At 41.9% G+C, this 24,583-nt stretch overlaps 1 protein-coding gene across 1 annotated transcript in view; it reads left to right on the forward strand.

Moving 5' to 3' along the window:
* The first annotated feature begins 726 nt into the window (after positions 1–726).
* MFSD14A (major facilitator superfamily domain containing 14A) overlaps positions 727–24,583 on the forward strand; it is a 31,787-nt gene continuing 7,930 nt past the window's right edge. The window contains exons 1-6 of the mRNA XM_063298314.1: positions 727–1,029; positions 16,726–16,821; positions 19,223–19,285; positions 20,658–20,785; positions 22,746–22,860; positions 23,769–23,987. Of these exons, the coding sequence (XP_063154384.1) occupies positions 943–1,029; positions 16,726–16,821; positions 19,223–19,285; positions 20,658–20,785; positions 22,746–22,860; positions 23,769–23,987 (708 nt within the window). The 5' untranslated portion in view covers positions 727–942. The remainder of the gene's footprint in view (positions 1,030–16,725; positions 16,822–19,222; positions 19,286–20,657; positions 20,786–22,745; positions 22,861–23,768; positions 23,988–24,583) is intronic.

Consider the following 24,583-nt stretch of genomic DNA (forward strand, 5'->3'; position numbering starts at 1 on the left):
GTTGCCTATTGCTGCATTAGATTTGTCTTGGGAGAAGCACTATAAAAATCTTTAAAAATCCATGTCGTGTTATGTGATGTGATGACAAGAAAGGGACAAACGACATACACATGATACTCATTTGATCTGTTATTAAATGATAGGTCATCTTAGGTGTCTCTATTTAAAAACCACGAGCACCTATGAGTCGCTCATACCTTGACAACGATTGTAGTGCCACAAAAGTGTTTATCTATATTTTGTTTTATAACGTAGACCGCGGGCAATAACTTCACAGAATTAGTTTAATTACCGAACATATTTATCAACCACCCTCGGCGGTTTGTAGTAAAAACAAAGTGAGTGAATCTCAGGAAATTTCCGCATAAGCAATCAGGAAACCTACAAGTGGACCATTTTATATCTTCTCCTAAACGCAACCTATTACAGTACGGGCTTCTCCGCTCGGTCCGTTCGTTTCTTCGTAGAGCTAAAAAGAGGAAAGAGGGATACCCACGCTTCACACGCCCTCTCCCTCCTTCCTGTCAAGGCCTACTAAGCCAACCGCCAGTGGGCCTCCAACGTCCGCTCTTCTCACGTGCCCCTCCCAAATGTCCAATGGAGGCAAAAGGATCGAGAAGAGCGATTGGTTCTCATTGAGAGCTCTGTGGGGGCGAGGCCTCTCCACTCACGTGCAACACTCATTAACCAATCGGGTGATCGCGTGATGTGAACCTCGGCTGGGGCTGCTGCCGCCGCTAGTGCGGCGGGGTTGTTGTTCTCTCCCCCTCCCTCCCTCTTCTCCCCAAGATGGCGGCACTGGCGGGAGACTGAGGGGTGCTGTTGTTGAGCTGGAAGAGACGTCCTGGCTGCCGCCGGGAAAGGAAAAGAAAACGTTCCCGCCTCGATTCTTTCTCTCGCCGCTTCCCCCTCTCCCCCTCGGCCCTCTAGGAGGATGGTAAAATGACCCAAGTTGGGAAGAAAAAGAAAAGGGCCGCCAACCGCAGCATCCTGCTGGCCAAGAAGATCATCATTAAGGACGGCGGCACGGTGAGAAAGTGGCTCATGTGGCGGGGGAGGTTAGCGAGCTTGAAGCCTGTGGGAAGGAGGCAAGCGTGTCCTGCGGAGATGGCGAGGCAAGCGGACAGGGCCGCCCGGCTGCTTTGTGAGGCCTGTCTTACGGGGGTGGGGGTGGGGGGGACAGACCTGTCAGCGTGGAGCAGCCTCACCATCCCGGTGCCTGCTCGGTTTCCCTGGTCGACAGCTAGTATCGTATCCTGAAGATCATGGATTCACGAGATCGGGGTCCCCCGGTATACTCTGTCAGATTGAGCGCTTTAAACTTGGGTTTAAGGAACACGCGTTCTTTAAAAGGCGAATCGTCCAACTATTTTGGATTTTGTATTCTATCCGTTTAATCGATATTTTGATTTCGTCCTATTTTGCTTCTTGGGGAAAATTCAGGGATTTCGAAACTACGAAGATCAGAACATGCTTTCTCTGCCCTCCCTCTCACTGCTTACTATATAAAAATTGCTTGAGTGTATACCCAGTCCTAACTTTTGTGCAGTATTTTACCTACAGAATTCTTCAGTTGTTAAGAATCAATCACTTATTTTCAGTGATTTTATTTTATTTTTTTTAATTGCTAGTCATTTGGCCTCCTGAGGATGCTTTTTAAAACATTGATTGGAATTGCTCCATCAGACTACGGAGCCACTTTAACTGTATTCTTAATCACTTTGTTGAGTAATTTTATTTTGTTAAAGTAAACAGTTCAGGTGGGATCATTTGTTACAAAATAATGTGAAATATACAACAGTTTCAGTAACATGTAATTGATGTGAAGAGAAATGTCCATTGGTAGTGACCTTTAGTTGGGGAACTTTCCCAATACTTCTTTGTTTGACCATATATCTCTTTTGCAATAACCATGTTGTAATCACATGTAGACAGAATTGTAGTGAAGTATAAAACATTAGATGTGAGTTTTTTTAATAATTAGAGGTACCAGGTCTCTGATGTATAGGTATTCCTATGTATTGTAGGGTATGTCCCACCAGTGCAGTGTTAGGGACTTCGTAGTTTTGTGTTTCAAGCCAGACCATGTAGATTGTCACTTTCAGATAGAAAGAAGATGTGCTATTTCTTCTTGAGTATTCTTCAATAATGATAGTAGCACAGCTAGCCAACTTATGGCCTACCTTACAGGCATCACCCTAAAGACACCCTTAGGGGAGTACACATAGGCAACTTGCTGAAGTGGCAAGCTGATCTAAACAGCCACACACATTAGAGATGTTGAAGTGATTGCTCCGAGCAGCTGATCAAAAGAGCAGTAAGGGGAATTTGGCTCATTTTGCCATATAGTACTACTTTATTCTGTTGAATGATAGAACTAGTTCTGCTTTTGTAGTGATCTGAATCCAGCTGTACCTGATTTTGTTACATGTTTAAATATGTGAATAAAGTTGATGTCTGTGACATATGGTCCACTGGGTTTAATTTGAGGCAGGGTTGTATTAGAGGTGCTTTACATTTTTAATGTGCTGTGATTATACCAGTATTGTCCATGGTTAACACGCTAGACATGAGCTGTAGATATCAGCTGTGTGCTTAGGGGTGCCGTAAACAGGCATGCATCAGAGAACTGTAGCCAATTAAAGTCCCCTAACGTGTGTGTCCCTGAGTCTTTAGGGACAGGTTGCCAATTTACACTTTGCTATCTGAACTCTGAACAACTAGTATGTTTGCAGTCTGAGCATCAGCTGATTCTGCTGTTGCCTTCTTTTGCAGGTGTTTTATTCCCATTTCAGCAAAAAATCTAAAAAATTAAGAAAAAATTGTACCTTGTGCACTTGAAAATCCTGTGTGCAAATTGGTAACATGTTGCATTAAGTCAGAGTTCTGAATTTATAACTTTAATAGCCAAAATGTGATACCAATTTATGCTATACAGTATGTTTCTTGTTATTCAAGTATGTGAATGATACTTCTCTATGAAATAACAAATTATATAACAGCGTAATAAGTCCTATATTCTTTTTCTTTAAAAGGGAAATAACAGTGACACAAATATAGGATTGCTGAAAAAATGTCACAATTCGTATAATGCCATGGCTTTCAAATGAGCTGTATTTTAAAGTTTGTTCTGCTGTAATGGTAACTTTATATACGTACTATTAATTGTAGAAAGCTTTGTTGATAAGAGTTCTTTAAAGTATGTAGGGTACTTGTTATGATCCCATTAACTTGTGAAATTTTGGATATATTTCCATTAAAAGAATCCTCTCCAAAATATGATATTGTTTTGATATTAAATAAACTGGTGGTATTTGAAACAAGATGTTTGGTTACTTCTGTTAAGTTGGATTGTGTACTACTATCTAGGTATCTGCAAAATGTTCCTTACACAAAAGGTTTGGTGCATGGAACAGATTTTATTTATTTATTTGATTTCTATAGCCGCCTATCTCAACAAGTGACTCTGGGCAGAGTCCATTTGGTGTTAGGTAGTGTGTCCCTTGAGAGAAACTCCTGGAAAGAAGGCTCTGGGAAGATTGGCATATGAGCTGGCACACAGACAATGTAAGGTTGCCCTGAACACCCCTCTGAATTTTATTTCGGACATTACTCAAAACAACCAGGAGGCTCTGTGTGTCAGTTTAAGACAAGTCACAACCTGCCCAGACAGTTTGACTAGATTCCTGAGCCACAATGTGTTTGTTTCATACATGAGCAACACATTTTCCATTTTGTGTGCGCTCCTGTCACTACCTAATGCTAGTAATACTTTGAAAGCCTCATTCCGCTATGTTTTAGGGTATGCTTCTAGCTTTTAAGCTGCTTCTTTTGAGTTCAAGGGATATTTAATGATACTTCAAGATGCACAGGCTTTCAGAGTTGTGTGCCATTCTTCAAAGAATAAGTAGTACAAAGTTGCCCTGTTGTGACTTAGTTGCTCTTCTCTTTCTACTAATATCTGTCATATCAAGAGAAAAGAGATACAGACAAGTATTTTATACTCAAGATTCATATTATACTGAAGCATGCTGTTCTCCTGACTGTGTAATATCACCTGTTACTAAATTGCTAAACAGTTACAAATTGCAGTCAGTATAAACCTATGAATGAAGCTGGCTTGATAGATTTTGATACAGCAAATACAGGAACTCAGAACAATAAACCTGGCTCCTTCAGGGGTCCTGCATTTTCAAAGATGTTTCATATCCTGTTGTATAAAATAGTGTGGAGAAAGGATATACTGTAGATTTAAGAATCAATCTTAAGTTTTTCTTTTGTATTTCCATACTTCACATTTGTTCCTTTTTGATTTGGTGAAGGTGACCTTTTTTTTTTTTAAGAAACTGTTATTCCATTTTCTCTTCAGTGTTATCCATGCAATATTGCAGCTTTTGAAAGACATATTTTAGATCTCAGAGACATTACATTCAACATTTGGGATCCAAGGTTCTATTTGTAGAGATTAAACCAGGAAACAAATGCGGAACATCAAAATTCCTAAGTTCCTTATTTTTTCAATAATTACATTCCTGGATTTTTAAAACTCTAATGATCACATATCCTGTCTTGAAGACTGGTAGAAGCTGCTTTAAAAATACCCTTGTACTTTTATTCCATTGCTGCCAGTGTCAGTTGTGTCCTAGTACTGTTTTGCAGCTGTTTTGCAACTGGAAAATGAATATATTGTTGCTGATAAAGCCACCTCTCCCATTCTTGAAGAAAATAAAGAGTTGCAATACTTCCTCTTACATTCCTTAATCTCTTATGCTTCCTAAGTATAAGGTGCTGTACAAGACAAGGCCATTGCAACTGCTCATGCAGTGATTCACTGATGCATCATATATTTTGCATGAAGAAGATCCAGGTTTTAATCTTAAACAGCACTAATAAGATATTTGGAAACAGGATGCTAATACACTGGAAAGCCAGTAGAAGTCACATTTGTCCTGTACAGACAAATGGTTTGGTGTTAATGAATTTATCTGTGTGGAATCTTAAGTGCTCACAGGACTCCTTTTTTTGCTTTGAGCCAAATTATATTGTGCTGGTTTAAATCTCACTAAATGGCTAGGGAATATTTTATTTATTTATTATTTCATTTTATTAATCAAATTTATCACCGCCCATCTCCCAAAAGGGACTCTGGGCGGTTTACAATAAAAGATAGATAAAAATATAAAACTATAAATCTCTATAATACAGATACAATAAATATAATAAAAACCTCAATGGTTAAAAGTTCTTTATGATTTGCAGGCAGAACTGGGTCCTTCTAAGAAACTAACCATCCCCAGAAATGGCTACTCTCCCTCCCGCCCCAGGCATAATTACAGAACCAGGTCTTTAGCTGTTTCCTAAAGTCCAGGAGGGAGGGACCTAATCTCACTTCTGGGGGAAGGATATTCCAAAGGGCGGGTGGTATTGCAGAGAAGGCCCACCTCCTGGACCCCGCCAGATGAAATTCTCTTGCAGACGGGGTCCGTAGCATGCCCTCTCTACATAACCCGGTGGGACGGGCTGATGTGATGGGGAGGAGACCTGGACCCGTGCCATGCAGTTAACCCGGACCCGTGCCATGCAGGGCTTTAAAGGTGATAACCAACACCTTGAATTGGACCCTGAAGCATACTGGCATCCAATGCAGCTCACGGAGCAAAGGAGTGACGTGTGCTGATCTTGGGAGACCCAAGATCGCCCGCGCAGCTGCGTTTTGCACCAGCTGTAGCTTCCGGATACTCTTCAAGGGTACCCACATGTAGAGCGCATTGCAGTAGTCTATATGGGAGATAACCAGGGCATGAGTGACCGTTCAAAGGGACTCTCGCTCCAGGAAGGGGCATAACTGGCGCACAACACGTTGCACAAAGGCCCTCCTAGCCACGGTTGCCACCTGCTCTTTGAGCAGGAGCCGTGAGTCCAGGAGGACCCCGAAGTTACACACCGGGTCTGTCTGGGGCAGTGCAACCCCGTCCAGAACTAAAGATGACAATTTCCCAGAAATCGAGGAGCCATTAATCCACAGCCACTCCGTCTTCCCCAGGTTCAGCCGCAACCTGTTGTTCCCCATCCAGGCCCCCACAGCCCCCAGGCACTCGGAAAGGGTGGCCACAGCATCACTTACTTCACCCAGGATGGAGATGTATAATTGGGTATCATCTGCATATTGATGATACCTCACCCCGTAGTGACGGATGATCTTGCCCAGTGGTTTCATGTAGATGTTAAAAAGGAGCGGAGAGAGTACCGAACCCTGCGGTACCCCACAAAGGAGGGGCCGCGGGCTGGATCTCTCGCTCCCTATCAACACCGACTGGGACCGGCCCTGGAGGAAGGAGGTGAACCAGCGCAGAACTATGCCGCCCACCCCCAACTCCCTAAGTCGGTCCGGAAGGATACCATGGTCGATGGTATCGAAAGCCGCTGAGAGGTCAAGAAGAGCAAGGATGGATGCACTGCCTCCATCTCGCTCCTGCCAGAAGTCATCCATAAGTGCGACCAATGCCGTTTCCGTCCCATAACCGGGCCTGAAACCTGGCTGAAAGGGGTCTAGATATATGGATGAGGAGTAATATACTTTTCAATATATATTCAAAATCATTGGGATGGCTGCAGGGAGATACTGTTATTACTCTAGATCAGGCCTGTACAACCTATGACCCGCGGCCTGCTGGCATTTTTAAAAAACCCAGTAAATCCACTGCTGCCAAGTGTAATGGTTGCCTAATCCCAAATACTCAGTCTCACAAGCTCGGGCTTAAAGATAACTGATTTATTAAAGGAATAGTATGCAAATACAGAGAAAGCTGAGAATGAGCAAAAGCACGCCAAATACAAACTTAAAAGCTTTGCCTGTGAGCCAGTCCCGCCCCAATCACCCATCAGTGTGCACCCCCTCCCAGGTGCTAGGAGCCGTTACACGCGCCTGGGAAAGTAACCTTGAACAGGAGCGCAAACCCAAACACACATTCCAGTGGTGTTAAACAACAGAGGGCGGAGGAATGGAAAAACCCTGGAGGGTGAAGGAACACGGGAAAGAAGTTGACATGTGAAACGTTACAATGTTAACAGAACATTGAAATGGGAGACATGACATATTGCCCCCCCCCCAAAAAAAATTTCTATGGAGCTGGTTTGTCAGGGTAGGCAGAGTGAAAGCGTGCCACTAGACGAGGGGAGTGCACGTCAGGTGCAGCGACCCATTCAGGATGAGGGAAATGTTTCCAACGGACGAGGTACTGCAAAGTTGAGCGCAGGCGGCGAGAGTCGACATCCGTCACCTCAAAGTGTTGCTGGTTATCAATCATGAGCGGAGGCGGTGGCACGGGTTGGGGATGCCAACGGTCCGAAGGCAGGTAGGGCTTGAGTAAACTACAATGGAAAACAGGATGTAAACGTTTGAGGTTGTGAGGCAAAGCAAGTTTAAAAGTAACAGGGTTAATTTGTGCTACAATGGGGAAAGGACCGACAAACTTAGGGCCAAGTTTCTTAGAAGGTTGTGGTGACTTGATAAATTTGGTGGATAAGTAGACTTTATCACCCACAGTGAAAGCTGGTTGAGGAGAGCGCTTTGCATCAGCATGGCGTTTGTAAGCGGCTTGGGAATGGAGGAGAGCTTGTTGAATGTTGAGCCATGAGTCTTTGAGAGAGTCAGCCCAGTCAGTGAGTGAGGCTGGCAGGGAATGTGGATGTGGAAGTTCAGGAATAGGAACAAAGTCTCTACCAAAGACAGTTTTAAAAGGAACTTGGCCAGTGCTTTGATGAACGGCGTTGTTATAAGCGACTTCTGCAAAAGGGAGTAAGTCGACCCAGTTGTCTTGTTGGTAATTAACAAAAGCTCTCAGATATTGTTCTAGAGTAGAATTGACCGCTTCCGTAGATCCGTCCGTCTCCGGATGCCAAGCGGTAGAGAGGGCTTGCTTGGTGCCTAGAAGTTTTAAAAATGCCCGCCAAAATTGTGACGTAAATTGTGTGCCTCTGTCACTCACCAAACGGGAGGGGATACCGTGAAGGCGGTACACGTGAACGAGGAAGAGGCGTGCCAGTTGTTGAGCGGTGGGGATAGAAGCGCATGGAATGAAATGGGCTTGTTTCGAGAAAAAATCTTTGACCACCCAAATGACGGTTTTTCGTTGACTGGGGGGTAGGTCAACGATAAAGTCCATGGATATGTCTTGCCAGGGGACAGATGGGGTGGCGACAGGTTGCAAGAGACCCTGCGGTTTGCCTGGTTTGCGCTTAGTTGCTGCACAAACAGGGCAGGCTGTGATATAGGCTTTAAGGTCTTTGAGCAACGTTGGCCACCAAAATTGCCACCGGACGAGGTGGAGTGTTTTTAAATAACCAAAATGGCCAGCCAGCTTGTCATCGTGGCAGCGCTGGAGGATTGTTTTACGCAAAGCCTCAGGCACATAGAGACGATCGTTGCGCCAAGCAAAATCGTTGGTGAAAGTTACAATGTTTTTATTTGTTTGTAACCAAGTGTCAGTTTTAAGGTGGAGGAGCAACTTTTGTTGCAAATCCGATGGAACTGGCAAGCGCGGCACGCAGCTGGGAGGCGGGGCGGCTGGAGTTTGCGTTTGATGCGCTCGCGCCTGACTGCACATCACCGCTGCCAAACTCAATTGTTTTTCGGTCCAGACGGTACCTTGAATTGTTGGCCCTGGGCCAGCATCTTGAGGTCGGCACAAGAGTGCATCCGCTAGAAAGTTTTTCTTGCCTGGGATGAATTTAAGGGTGAAGTCAAAGCGGCTGAAAAACTCAGCCCAGCGAAGCTGTTTGGGGCTGAGTTTACGACTGGTGCTTAGTGCCTCCAGGTTCTTATGGTCAGTCCAGACTTCAAAAGGGTTTGAAGTCCCTTCTAATAAGTGGCGCCAAGTCTCTAAAGCAGTTTTTACAGCAAAAGCTTCCTTTTCCCAAACATGCCATCGCCTCTCTGTTTCAGTGAACTTGCGGGAGAGGTAAGCACAGGGTTTCAAGGCGCCAGATTGGTCAGATTGTAGTAGGAGTGCTCCGATTGAGAAATCAGAAGCATCCACTTGTACAATGAATGGTTTGGCAGGGTCTGGATGCTGTAAAATTGGTTCAGTGGTGAAAATGTGTTTGAGCGCTTCGAACGCCTGTTGACAGGTTGGAGTCCATTTAAGGAGCACTCCTGGGTTTTTTGAACGTCGCGTATCCCCCTGCGCCTTAGTTTTCAACAGTTCAGTGAGGGGGAGGGCGATTTCAGCAAAATTTTGGGCAAATGCCCGATAGAAATTGGCGAATCCAAGGAAACTTTGTAATTGTCTCCTGGTACGGGGAGGCTCCCATGCCACAATGGCTTCCACCTTAGTAGGGTCCATTTCAATGCCTTTAGCGGAAATTCTATATCCTAGATAATCAATTTGTGACTGATGGAAGGCACATTTGGACAGTTTAGCATACAACTCTGCTTTTTTCAATTTAGCCAGCACCTGACGCACCAAGTGAATATGTTCTGACATGGTTTCAGTATAAATCAATACATCATCCAAATACACCAGTACCCCCTTAAATAGGTGGTCATGCAAGACCTCATTGATTAGTTGCATAAAAACCCCAGGTGCCCCTGATAAACCAAAGGGTAGGACTTTGTATTGGAAAGCCCCGAGAGGACAGTTAAACGCCGTTTTCCACTCATCCCCTTCCCTTATGCGAATACGAAAATAGGCTTCTCTCAAATCCAGTTTTGAGAAGATTTTGCCTCTGGCCAGATGTGATAACATATCTTTGATCAGGGGCAAAGGATATTTATTTAATATTGAGACCGCATTGAGCCCGCGAAAATCGGTACAAAGCCTCAGTGACCCATCCTTTTTTGGTCTGAATAGGACAGGAGCTCCTACAGGGGAGTTCGCAGGCTCAATGAAACCCCTAGCCAGGTTTTTGTCAATGAACTTCCTTAGCGTAGTGAGCTCTTTGGGAGACATGGGGTATATTTTTGGGTGAGGTAACTTTACATTAGGTAAGAATTCAATGGCACAGTCTGTTTTTCGGTGGGGTGGTAAGCGATCTGCTTCCTTTTCCCCAAATACATCAGCTAGATCCTGATATTGACTGGGTAGTCCCTCAAGAGGTTGAAGCGTTTGTACAGTGGTGTACGCTACCCCTCCACCCTCCATGTCATCTAGAAGATCCTTTTCGGGTACTTTGTAAAATCCATCTGCAAAAGTCACAGTTCTATATAGCCAGTTGATGAAAGGGTTTTGTTGTACAAACCAGGGCATACCTAAAATAACCAGAGGACCCCCCACTGGAGCTACAACAAATGGCAGTTTTTCCCGATGGGAACCCATCTGCAAGGCAACCAGTCCCGTGGAATGAGTGACTGCTTTCCCTCCCGCCATAGTTCCATCCAATTGGGTGAAGATCATAGGTCTTGGCAAAGGAAACGTGGGCAGTTCCAGAGCCGCTACGACATCAGGGTGCATAAGGGAACGGGAGCAGCCCGAGTCAAGCATGGCCCAAACTTCCACAGTTTTGGTTTTTGATCCCAGTTTAACTTTTACAGTCAGTGTAGGGAAGTTTCCACTCACCGAATCGTGATCACGCCCGGTTTCTTCCACCTGCCCTAGGGCGCCCTTCAGGGCAGGTGGTAGGCTTTTCCCGCCGGCTGTTCAAATTGCAATTCTTCTTCCTCTTCCCCGAATGGTAGTTCTGGTGGGTCCAATTCTGCGACGGCAGCTTTCAGTTTTCGCGGCATAGCAGGCGACTTTACTGCAGGTTTCATCTGCCGTTCTTCTGGACGGTGTCTAGGGCACGAAGTGGCGCGATGCCCTTCTTTTCCACATCTCAGGCATTGACCCTTGGAAAATCGTCGTTCCCTTTCCTCTTCCCAGGCTCTTGGTTTGGGGCGACTGGGAAGTCCGGTCGGGCGCACTCCTCTGGCAAGTCGGGATTGTCTAAGCTCTTTAGTATGGGCATAGGTCTGCAGGGCATTTTCTGCGCTGCCCGCCAACTGAATCCATTCGTATAGCGTCTTAGGGTCATCTCTTCCTAGTGCCCACCGGAGGATTTCTGGTTCTAGCCCCTGCTTAAACATTTCAATTAACGTTGGCTCAGACCAGTCTTCCACCTTCCCTGATAAGGCTTTAAATTCCAGCGCATAATTGGCAACTGTGAGGGACCCTTGGTAGAGTTTCCTCAAGGAGTTCTTGGCTGTCTCTTGGGCTAGAGGGTCTTCGAAATGCTGTTTAAGCGCCCACAAAAAGTCATCGAAATCCTCTAATTCTGTGGCCTCGGTTTGGCACAGTTGCACATACCAATCGGCTGCCCTCCCTCTCAGTTTATTGGCAATAAAATTGATTTTGCCGTGTTCCGAACGAAAGCTTCGGCCCCAATCCTCCATATAATGCTTAGCATTAGTGATAAAGAAGGAGAGTGCAGTGGGATCTCCATCGAACTTCACTCCAAACGGTGGGAAGTTTCTTACCGGCTCAGCTGGCTGTGGCGGCTCCGTAAACGTCAGGGTACGCCGAGCCCCCAGGGGTGCCCGATCTCTAGGAGGTCTTGCCTCTCGCCCCCCCACCTGACGGGATGCTCGAGTTGTGCTTCTTCCCCTGGGTGGTAGGGTGCTGTGCCTGGGGTAAGCCATTTGTGACGGCTCTTCCTCCCAATCTTCCTGACTTGGCTCTGCACCCCTGGGGAGATCCTTCAGGATTGTCACTATTAGATTCATTTTGTCCTCAAGTGCTTTCATACGAGCAGGAGTAACCGGCTCTTCAAGGGGTTGGTTGGTTACCACCACCCTCGGTGACAAGGGGATTTTGGGCTCCCAGGATAGTTGTGGAGACCCCCTCCCCGTTGCCCTCTCCATTACAGTTTTGTGTTCACTCCTCAGGCTCTCCTGCATAGATATCAGTAACTCATCCAATTGGACATCCCGCATCTCCCGACGTGCTGCTCTTTGCGCTCTCGAAGTTAGAGCTGGCCGGGTCCTTGCCGCCTCTAGCTCTTCCTCGCTCCCTTCACTCGCGCGAGGCGGATGGTCGGTCATCGCTAGCGTTCCCTCTTATCCAACGTTTGGATGGGGCTAGCGGAAGATGATTGAAATTGATTCTCAGCTTTATGTAATGGTTGCCTAATCCCAAATACTCAGTCTCACAAGCTCGGGCTTAAAGATAACTGATTTATTAAAGGAATAGTATGCAAATACAGAGAAAGCTGAGAATGAGCAAAAGCGCGCCAAATACAAACTTAAAAGCTTTGCCTGTGAGCCAGTCCCGCCCCAATCACCCGTCAGTGTGCACCCCCTCCCAGGTGCTAGGAGCCGTTACACGCGCCTGGGAAAGTAACCTTGAACAGGAGCGCAAACCCAAACACACATTCCAGTGGTGTTAAACAACAGAGGGCGGAGGAATGGAAAAACCCTGGAGGGTGAAGGAACATGGGAAAGAAGTTGACATGTGAAACGTTACAATGTTAACAGAACATTGAAATGGGAGACATGACACCAAGCATTGCTGCCACCAGGAAGGATCTGCTACCCTGAAAGACATGCTGTCAAGTGCCTCCAACACCTCCAGGCCTCACTGACATCGCCAGCTCCAGTCAGCTCCATTGCTGCTGCTGTACTGCTAGCCACCAAACAGCTGACTGGCATTCCAGCTATTCTTCGTGGCCTGTGATTATTTTTAATTTGTCAATACGGCTGTTTCTCCTCTACAAGTGGTGTACACCTCTTCAGTAGATGTATGTGAAAAGCATGTAATGGTGCAGTAGGGCTTCACCTGAAGGTAGAACAACTATCTTCATGAAAAATTGCAGGAATTTACTTTAATACATACATTTTAGAGGTAGGGAGAACAATTACAGTATTTCCTTTGTGCCTTTGGGTAATGAAGTAACAATAGCACCCTAAACTCTGCTTTCAAAGCAGTGCCTCCATATTGGGACTGATCTAAAGCAATGGTTAACTGTAAACCTATTTTTTACATTCCTTCATTCAGCCCCATTTTGTAACATCAAACTTGACACAAAATTTGGAGAACTTGAAAAGTTTTATTTTTGTGGTTGAACCTAATGACATTTTCCAGCCATGAATTTTGGATGATAAACTAGAATAATAAATTTGTTGGGCTAGAGAAGATGGGGGAATTCCATCCATTTACCTTCAGTATGGGACTATTATTGTAAGGTAATAAAATTACGGTTGTCTTTTAGGTGCTATAAATAAACTAGCTCATGCTAAGGATTTTTTTTCCCCGTGAGCATATGGCAAGGTTTCTTAGCTTTTTTGACCCAGTGGGCACATATGATATTTTGATTAGATGTTGTGGATACTCAAAAATTATTGCTATGGGGAGTTTGCCTATTTAGAAAATGGCTGCTACAGTGGGAGTTGCGAATAATAAAATACAATTTACTAGGAAACAAACTGCTGAAGTTTTTTTTATTTTTTATCCTGCCTTTATTATTTTTATAAATAGCTCAAGGTGGCAAACATACCTAATACTCCTTCCTCCTCCTCTTTTCCCCACAACAACAGCCCTGTGAGGTGGGTTGGGCTGAGAGAGAGAGACTGGCCCAAGGTCACCCAGCCGGTTTTCATGCCTCAGGTGGGACTAGAACTCAGAGACTGCTGGTTTCTAGCCCAGCACCTTAACCTCTAGAGCAAACTTTGCTCCCTGCTATCCCCTCTGTCCTCCAGAATACTTATTATAAGCCCCTAGCTGACCTTTTTCTTTTCTGGACAGATGGACACATTTATTTAATGATATGGACCTCTAACCAGTTATATTTTCTTTTCTAAGAATTGAAATTTCTGCGAAGCCAGTGTGGAACCCATAGGCATTTTTGGAAATGAAGATGAGGTTGGCATTTTGCTTTTCAGTATGCCATCTTTATTTTAAACGTTGGTTTCATTTTTTTTAATTAAAGGTTAAATGTTAACATACTAAAAGAGTCCTGCTAAAGAAAGGGGAATTGACCTTTTATTATTATACTCTTTGACATATTGTATGAATTCCTAAGTTCTTTATTCAGACTGTTATTTAGGGAAATATGCTATTCAGTGCTTTGATGTGACAGGATGCAGTATAGTTTTAGATTGTTTTAGAAGTCAGAATATTAATGGACAATATTGTTTCTGTTTTAGTGTTTGCACACAGTGTTTACTACTAGGGTCTTTGTATAGTTTGCTTTACTTAAAACTGCCTTGGATTAGCTGCTAAATCTCTCTCCCCCTCCCCCCCTTTCTGCAGCATGTAAGCGTTGTAAGAGAAGGAAGGAAGTACTGAGGGAGGCAGCAACTGAAGTGATTCACAGTATTTGCTTAGCAAAAGAAGGGTATTGTTACACAAGGCTACTAAGCAAATACTGATGCTATATACAGGGGATTCAGGAGCCACTGTATTTATATAAGAAGAGCAGAACTGGGACATAATAGTTGTTATAATTCTCAGTGCATGTGGGTACATAGGTTTCAACAAATTCTCAGTGGCCATAGTAACAAACCCAGAAATGTGGTATTTCTAGGCCCCTCATGAGGCAGGTTGCTGTCGCTAATCTCATGTTGCATCATTAAAATACAGCATGATCTCAGGAATAAATGGAAGTCTCTCTCTTTCCCCTTCTGTGTGGAGCTGGCAAAAGGCAGTAGAAGAGCCTGAGCTTTCTGTGCCTCAGCATCTATTGGATGGTTGAAGCTCCAGTTGCTTATTATGTACCCAAACAAGAAGGGGATTGGGCAGATTGTTTCTTTGCCTCTGTTGCTGCAACGCTGGGTGGAAGCTAAGTAAGGCTCCATTTGTTTGAAAAACCAGGTCCCCCCCCCAAAAGTAATATTGTTAAACACTGCTTGTATTTATTTCCATACAAAAATCTTTCAGCAGCCACCAATAAAGTAGTGCTAAAGATTCCTTCAGCAAAACTTTTCAACACTATAACTGCTGGATCTTTGTATTTCCTACTATAGGAAAAAAGAGCTCCTTTGGAACAGTGAAGGGGCTGTTCTTTTATTGCTTTCTGGAAACCTGATGCAGAATACAGTTCAGACTGTAGCCTTGAAATTCAAATGTTTTAATCTGATTTCCTATATCAGAGAATATTAAAAAACCCCACAAAAATATTCATTTTGCCAGGGTACACATAATACAAAAGACTTTATGATATATGTGATAATGTTATGTGCTCTTAATTCTTTTTCTACTTTATAAGTAATTGGAATCCCATGGCAGTTAAGGTTTTTAGTAGAGCTATGCAGTTCTTCACATTCCATTTAGAAGAGATGCTTTGGAATTCATTGACCTGTGAATGCAAGCATCTTTCTGCTACTCATTAAAGCAGCCACATCTACCTTCTGATCTTTATGGCTGCAGTGGAGATCTCTTCAGTAACCAGATAATCCTAGAAAATAGTGGGATTGCTTTATGAGTGGCAGATAGGTGCTGTAGTTTTACTCCTGTACTTTTTGAAGCATTTCTTCTGAATACAAAGCACAGTACACCCTTAGCTTCATCATTAAACCTTTTTCTGTCAAGTCTGTATTGCAGTTTAATATGTTATCATACAAAGAGGTCTTATACAACTACAGTAAGAGAATGTATATCTGCAACTCTGTGGTTCTAAGATGCCGTGGCCAGTAGTGCAGGAAGTTTTATTTCTGCCTTTATCTACCTTTACATTCATTTTAGCAAAATATTGTGACAGTATTATAGTGTATGTAATACTCTTTAATGCTTTTTCTATAATTTTCCTGAGAAAATAATCTTAATAAGTCATTACATAAGATTCCAAATAATTGTTCATTCTGGATGTAAAAACTTCTATCTCTGCATGATTTCATAAAAGGTTTTGCAGCATTAACATTCAGCCTGTGCTTACTCAAATATAACTCTGACTATGATTTGATTTCATGTCCACAAGGAATATTGAGCTTAGATTCATGTGTTTTCTCTTCCCATCACTCACTGTTTTGTTGCTTGTCAACAAACTATGTTTAGCTTGTATATTAGCATAACAAACTATGATTTAAGTAAATTAGGAAGAAAAGCTTTTGACTTGGGAGACAGTACTCGAAGGTGCTCAATGTTGAGGCCACCTACAAACATAAAATATGCAATTTCCCCTTTCCTACAGTTTTCACTATTTGGGCAGGTGGGGACCTGCAAAGCCAGCTTCTAAGACATGGTTCTTAATGAAGATTTTTAGTCAAGATTTTAAGCAGGAAGCAACTGCTTGCCTATCATACTGTTTTTTCCTTTGGAAAGGTGCTGGTGAACAAAAGTAGTTCTAAATTCTGACACTTAAAAGTGCACCTGCTAGGACTCTTGAATTGGCTCCTTTTCAGGAGCCAAAATGTGCCTGCAGGAGAGGTGGGTTTGGGAGGCTAGATTTACCCAAACAAAGTCATCTTGTCTATAGAAGAGGTGTGGAGAGGGAACCACCCCTTTTATTGGCTTTTGTTCCCCAAACCTTATCTAAATTATAGTGCATTCTGTGGCTGAAGAAGTATGGCTGACCCAAGCCATAATTTATCACATTTATCTACAAAGAAAAACAATCCATTGGACTATCTCTCAAGGGGAGGAGAGAATGAATGGAATCTATTTTTTATTCATAGGCATAAACATTAAATTATAGTTTTGGCATATTGCCTTTGGCTCTGTCTTCCATTTTCTGACCTTTAATACCTTTTTCCTTCCCTACTGTTTTATTACTATAAGTCATCTGATAAATAACAACAATCATATTTTTTCTTCTTAGCCTCAGGGAATAGGTTCTCCTAGTGTCTACCATGCTGTCATCGTTATATTTTTGGAATTTTTTGCTTGGGGACTTCTGACAGCACCTACATTGGTGGTAAGTGGTACCATTTTTTAAAATCCAATATTCAACTTTAGATATAGTTTTCTGATTTAATTAAAAATGAACTAGTTTGTATCTACCATTCCTGACTTTTCAAGCCAGGAAGATAACCCCTTTTCTTTTCCCTTTTAAAATTAAAGTTGGTTGAAGATTCAGACTGATAAACTGATACTAAAGCATAATTTGCTATTTTGGCAGTGAGTTACAGCAGTTAAATCAGAATGTAAGTTCTGTTGAAGGAAGTTGAAATTCCCAGTTGCTATGCTGCAATTATTTGTCAAAACTAGAGTCTTTGCAGAAGATTTGCAATAAAGTAATTGAAAGGATGCTTCACTTACAAGTTCCTTTTTGTTTTAATACAGTGTTTCTTAAACTTTTTTCTCTCAGGACCTCTTCCCATTTTTAAAAATTATGGAAGACCGCAAAAGAACTTTTTTTTTATAAGGGTTCTATTTATCGATATTTACTGTATAAAAATTAAAATGGATGCATTTCGCTGCCACTAGCACTTCCTACGATTGTTTGATGGGATTTTAATATTGCATTATTTTTAATATAGGCAATTAATTTTGATTTTGCAGACCCCTGAGAGAGTCTTGGGGGACCTCCAGGGGTCCTAGAGCCACACTTTAAGAAACACTGTTTTAAAGCATAGTATATGGCAACAAATTTTGTTGAAATTAGCTATTCAGTTAAATCTAGAAGGAGAGGAGTACATGTGAATGAGTTGTTTTATTTATTTTACACAAAATTGCACAGAGGAAAAAGGATAACAATACATGCAAATCAATGCACTTGTTTTTAGGTGTCCTGTTGTGATTTGGTGCAATCCCTGTAATTAGAAAAATGTTTTATTAAAGGCAGTATGTAACAGTTTAAAGTGAGCTGAAGCATATAGAAAGAGCAGATTATAAGATTATTTTTTCTCAAATAAACATTCTGTTCTCAATTAAAAAATTCATATAGAAAACTGGTTTGACTGGTATTTGATAATGAGTGAAAGAACAATAATTTCCTAATTATAGTTGAATTGTTTACAGAGAATGGGAAACATTTTAAAAAATCCATTAGAAACTGGTTTTTATTCATTGGGTGAACTGCTGCTCAAGGAATTCCGGAACGTATAAATACAATTACAGTTTAATACAATTAGTTTAGGTAAAATAACAACTTTGCCTGCTGTTTTTCCCCACATGTTCTTCTCATGATGGAAGAATGTTTATTACTCTTGGGTAGAGCCCAGCTGGATAGCAGTATCTAGCTAACCTTGGAGCATCTTAGAAAATATTAAGCAAGGTTGGTCCTGGTAGTGCTTGGATGGGAGATCACCAGGAAATATCAGAACTGTAGACTAGACTGGGAAGTCTGAAGAAAATAAACACATTCCTGAAGAAGGCATGGCAAACCATTTCTATATTGTTATTTTAAAAAATATATGGATGTGCCCATTAGATCTTTAGGAGTCAACCTCAGGTCAAAAGAAGTTTTATTTTAACCTGATTTTTTTATATATTATAAAATGCCTCTTAGCTTTCAAATCAACATAAATGAATTGTGTAAATCTCAAGCATTTAGGCACTGAGATGTAAATCTGAGGGAATAAGATGTTGTGATTTCTATAGAAACATGGTAATGTTTTCTGGTTTGTTAGTGCCCTAGATACACAAAAGGATCCAATGTGATTTCTATTCCCTCAGAACGCATGCTAACAAAGACATTTATGTTTATTTTTCTTTTCTTATTCACCCGTCCCCTGAGAAGTCAGCCCTTTCTTTGCACTTATTTCTTGAAATCTTAACAACCACAGTCACAACTTTTGTAATAAAGAAATAATCTGAAGTTTTACATAATTAGGCAAAGTTTGCAAAAATAGGGCTCGTGAGGACATTTCTAGTGATCAGTGCTGTTAGTATGCTCTCAGTGATATTAATGTGTGCTATTCCATATTAAAAATCTGTATTGAACTAAAGAAATTTAGTAACACATGGAGTAGACAGTCTAACAGATCAGGACAAGAAGAGTTTTGCCTCCTACAGTACTGATTATAGTTCTGTCATATTAGAAAGCATTCCAGCATTGACTGGTGCAGTTGCTTCATAATTATACTGCAACTGGGGCACACCCTTTGCTGTATAATATGCTACTTTTTTTGATTTTTCCTCTTCTTACTTAGATTAGACCACTGACATTACAAATACTTACATTTTTTCCAGTTTCAGCAGGTGTGATTTTCCTTTTATCTACCTATAGATAAAGGAAGTTTTGTGATCGATGTATGTATGTATGTATGGGAGATTTATTTCCTTAAAATAACTTGGTTTTCTTTATTTGAATAGTTTAAGTATGCTGTTGTACCAGGCTCCTCTTACTTGTCATGTGCATAACTATTTTACAGGTTTTGCATGAAACCTTCCCAAAACATACCTTTTTAATGAATGGCTTGATCCAAGGAGTAAAGGTAAGATACAGTTAACTCCTGAATACTTCATGTTGGGGTGGTTAGAATCATAGATTTTAAGGGAGCTTTACAACAATTGGGCCTCCAATCCTAACTCATTAAAAAAAAAGGCATGCTTAAGCAGATCATGTGGTATGACTAGTGATTGGTGCCTAAAAATATCTATCACTATCCATTCCTAATGTGCTACTGTTCCAAAAGCATCCAGGAACCAGGTTTCCTCAAGCTCACCTAAGCTTCCCCACAGTAATAAGGATGCTTTTCATCTATCATTGCTCATGCTCCTAATGTCTGGCACAAGTCAATGAAAGCTTTCTTCTCATATTTGCCAGCTTAATGATCCTTCTTTCATTAATTGTTTGATTTTTTTTCACAGAAAAGTCTTTCCCCCAATTTTTTCTAGATTTTTTTTTTCTCCTGAGCTTTCACACCTCTACTTTTTGCTCTGGAAACACTGCATATGTCTTTCATGCTGTAATGTCTATTTAGAGGAAATAATACGAGGGCCAACCTCGAAGACATGCACATATATTACATTGAATGAATGTTTATATTCTTAAGGCAGTAGCCTTGTAAAGTAACCAGTGTGTGGTTCAGTAGGGAGTGTTACAAGTTCCATTCAGGATTTCACAGGTCCTCATATACCTTACATATGGCAACCCTAGAGTGTTTGGCAATATACCATCTCCCTCTTCTGACACCTCAGAGAGGAGAGCAGAGGGTAGTGACTATATTGGACATCAATATATTCATTTATTGGATTTTTATCCTGCCTTTAATTTGGCCAACTCTAGGCAGTTTACATTCCTAATGTTCCTGCTTCCTATTTTCCCCACAATAACAACCCTATGAGGTAGGTTAGATTGAGAGAGAGTGACTGGCCCAAAGTCACCTAGCCAGCTGTTGTGCCTAAAAAAAGATTAGAGCTAGCTCATAGTCTCCTGGTTTCAAGCTCAGCACCATAGCCACTACATCAAACTGGAAATAGAACTCAATTTTTCCCTGGTTCTGCCTAGATATATTGCAGTGTACTATGTAGTAGATAAAGGAAAGAACACTGTGGACCTCTATAAAGCTATTTGTCCATGTATCATGTATAATTTGTGTTCTAGACTAAAATAAATTTTCCTTCTTGGTCATTTGGTGGTTATTCATGCTTATGATATATATCCTAGTGAGACAGTTGCTTATTAGCCTGCTTTACAGTACTGTCACAAGGCTGTCACAGCACTGGCCTGAAAAGCTGGAAGCAGTTTGGTGGAACTTGTTTTTTAATGGGGAAATGATGGCCTCTGCAGTCCTGCTGTGCCCTTTCTCCTTGTGTGGGACAGATTTTATCTTTTTCCTTAAAGCATTTGTGTTCAATTCACAGGGTTTATTGTCTTTCCTGAGTGCTCCTCTGATTGGAGCTCTGTCTGATGTTTGGGGCCGAAAATCATTCCTGCTATTAACAGTATTTTTTACCTGTGCTCCGATTCCACTAATGAAGATCAGTCCATGGTTAGTATCTAAAGTTTGCTTTTATATGTTCATCAAGTTAATCCTATAGAATGAGTTTCATTATTACTCATCTGTTTTGAAATACAGTAAACTCTTACTTTAACATATACCAGTCTAGCGGACTTTGGATGTAGTGAACAAAATCTGTCAATATATTATCTGCTTTTGCATATGCATAAAATCCAGTTCTTCATTTTGTACATACGTAAAATACATACATAAAATTTCATTTGGATTTAACAGACATTCTGCTTTAATGGACACTACTTCCCCCATTAGTACCTTAAATTGAGAGATTAGTAGATAGTCCTTGCTTAACAACCCTAATTGTGACTGGAATTTCCATTGCTAAGTGAAGCGGTCGTTAGGCGAAACATCACATGACTGCACCACTTAGCGACTGCAGTTCCAGTAGTCCCAGTTGCGGTCATTAGGTCAGGACCTGCCCTGTGATGCTCACCTCCACTTCAGCCCTCCCCTGCCTTATCTCACCAACCCCAACTGTTCACTCTCAGCCCAGCCTTCTTCCTCCAAAGTGCCCTTAGAGCAAGCGTGTCCAACCCACGGGCCTCATGTGACCCTGAACAGCTAGTGATGCAGCCCCCCAAAATTGTAAACTTTATCCCACTAGTTTTATGTTGCCCTCTTTTTTAAAATTTTATAATAAAAAATATTTAAAAATAAATGAAGTTTTATTACTTATATACATTAACTATATTACATATTTTTTGTGTGGCCCAAGACAATTCCTCTTCACTCAATGTGGCCCAGGGAAGCCAAAAAGTTGGACACCCATGCCTTAGAGAGGCAGTCTGCAGGCTTCAGCGCGTTGGAAGCTGCTGGCCCTTCGCAAGGCTTCGCAGGAAGAAGGCTAGGCCTAGAGCAAGCAGAGGGCCTGTGGGCAGGTTCTACCAGCACTGGGCTCGTCTCCACCCCTCACTGAAGCCCATGGGCCAGGTCTTCAGGAGCACTTCCAAAGTGAGCTGCAGAGTCCCTCCACTTCCTCCAGTTCTGCTACTACCCCGAACAGCACCTCTGGCACAACCTCCACCTTTGTCCAGGGATCCACCACTACCTCTCCTGCCTTGCCTGGTGACGGAAAGCACTGTCTCTTGCCATTCCATCCCACTGCCTCCTCCCCGGCCGGGCCCGGCAAGCTCCCTTTGCCAAGCAAAGCTCCATGGCCCTGCCATGCTTGCTACACACATCCCAGGGCTGCACCCTCGCCTAGCGAGGTTGCTAAACACATAGTCGTTAAGTGAGGATTACCTGTATGTTAAATTCATTCAAATTAATTTCAGCTGTCTTTGTGCAAGCATTGGTCGATCCTGTTAGTGGAGTGCCAGATCACGTATCAATGAATGCATTGTGTATGGTACAAAAACTGTCTTTGGTTTCCCTGTTTGTTTTGCTCTTGGACAGTATTAAATGGTAGCAGAATGACATGGCTATTTTTGGTATCCTTCAGACGTTCTTATGGTAGCTAGGCTTGAAGAACAATTCTGGTTCATATTCTGCCATTTTTTGGACAAGATTGATCTCAGTATAAGTTTACCAACAGGGGTGCTTTGGATAGGGAGTAATTATGTCTTCTGTCAGTTTCCCTTTCAGGTAGCTAGCTTGATGTTGTATTTGTTTCTTTGCTGAAATACTAACTTCTTAAAGATCCCAAGGAATAAAGAATGCTGAAACTGTGTTAACATAATCTAAGATAAATATATTACCAGTAGTTAGATTTGTGGTAGCTGCTCAGAATCTAAGATTTGAACAATTATACACTTTTTTTTAATTCTATAGATGCTATCCCTAATGTTTATAAATCCACGTTAATGCATTATAATAATAATAATGGCAATAAATTTTGTGCATGCATGTTGGACAAGCAGAGTCATACAGTTATTAATTAGGTATTTTTAACATTTCCTTCTTAGTTCTAATCTTATGGTATCCTTTGTTCTAGGTGGTACTTTGCAGTTATTTCTGTCTCTGGAGTCTTTGCAGTGACTTTTTCAGTGGTATTTGCTTATGTAGCAGATATAACCCAAGAACATGAAAGAAGCATGGCCTATGGCTTGGTATATGCAATATTTCTATATATTCAGATATTGTGCATGTTGATAATCAGATCTCTCTGTCCATATTTATGCAAAGGGAAGACTACCACCCTGCCAAGGAAGGGATGGCAGAAAACCAGTTATAAACACACACAAAATACCTGTGCCATGCCCAGCTTTCCTATCCTCCCAACTTAGGTGTGCCATCTGTGGTGGAAACCAGTCTCAGAATTCTGTCCATATACTGTGTATAGTTGCTTCTCTGGGAAGGGAAGGGGAAAGGGAGGAGAAAACTGGAATAGTGTTGAAGGAGCAGAAACAGGAACAAAAGGAAGGGGAGAGAAGCTCTTCTTAAGTGGAAAGAATTAAATTGTGCAAACACACGTAGATACAGCTAGGAACAAGCTAATCTTCAGAGGCAGTCATCAGGGATTCTGCTGTAATTGTACTTTCTGCCTGTTCCTTTGTTTTCAGCAGCAGCTTCTAATTTTATCCACAAATGCCATTTATAACCCCTTCAATTCACAAGTAGTTATGGGGCGGGTGGAGAAATCTCCTCTTGCTGGGAATATAGTAATATGATTAATCATCAGATGATATACAGGTCATTTTAGTTCTCTTCCATTAGCATTTTGAAATACAACTTTTCCATTTGTCAGAACAAATCAATTTTTACCTTTGCTGAATTGCCACATAATATTTTTAGGAATTCTGTAGTCAGTTATTACTACCATTATTATTTTCACATTACACATTTCTATTCCACTGGGTGCCTTGAACGCTGTATGGTAGAAATATAGTGTACATGTATTTTCAGTGTATTGCTTTCTTCCTCTTATCAAGAAATTAAGATTCAAAATATTTAGGATTCTCAGTAAGTGATGTGGTTACCTACTAAAACTGTTCTCACCGATTGTTGTCATTCACAGGTTTCAGCAACTTTTGCTGCCAGTTTAGTTACCAGTCCTGCCATTGGTGCCTATCTTGGTCGAGTGTACGGAGATAGTTTGGTGGTCGTCTTAGCTACAGCGATTGCATTGTTGGACATTTGTTTTATTCTTGTTGCTGTACCTGAATCACTGCCAGAAAAGATGAGGCCTGCATCATGGGGAGCACCTATTTCTTGGGAACAAGCTGACCCTTTTGCGGTAATATATTTCGCTCTTTCAGATGGGGTTTGCTAAGGGGTCACTTGAAACAGGAATTTGCATTATTTGGTTTTTTCCTACCTGAACACATATCCATCCTCTTGGGGATCTCTCTTCCACACGTGATTGTACGTCTGACTGGGTTTCAAATCTGCAGAGAAATCTATAAGACAGAGTTGGCAGAATCCAAGGCAAAAACAGACAGACATCTAGATTCTGTCTATATGGACTGGAAGGCCTGTGGAATAAGGATAGAATGTTAAGTTCTGGGTTTCTTTATTTTTAAGTTTCAGAATGGAGGATAAATCACTTACATTCTCTTCTCTCATTCAGCTGATGGCAGGAGGATAAGTTCCAGCCAAGAACATGTTGACCCTTGTGATAGTTACCATTTTATAGTGTGAGGAACAGATCGTTGCAGAGATGCCTTTAGTCAAGGGGAGTTTAATTAAGGAAGGGAAAGAATCAGTCTGCCGTTACTATCCTGTACCGTCCATTTCAGTTTCTGTTGATATTCCTTCTTGGAGAGTTATTAGCATTGAAAGGGTGGAGGTTTTGCTTGTTTTTTGGACTTCACTTTAGCTTTGTCAGATATA

The sequence above is a fragment of the Candoia aspera genome, chromosome 3 (assembly GCF_035149785.1).
Source record: "Candoia aspera isolate rCanAsp1 chromosome 3, rCanAsp1.hap2, whole genome shotgun sequence".
Lineage (NCBI taxonomy): Eukaryota > Metazoa > Chordata > Lepidosauria > Squamata > Boidae > Candoia > Candoia aspera.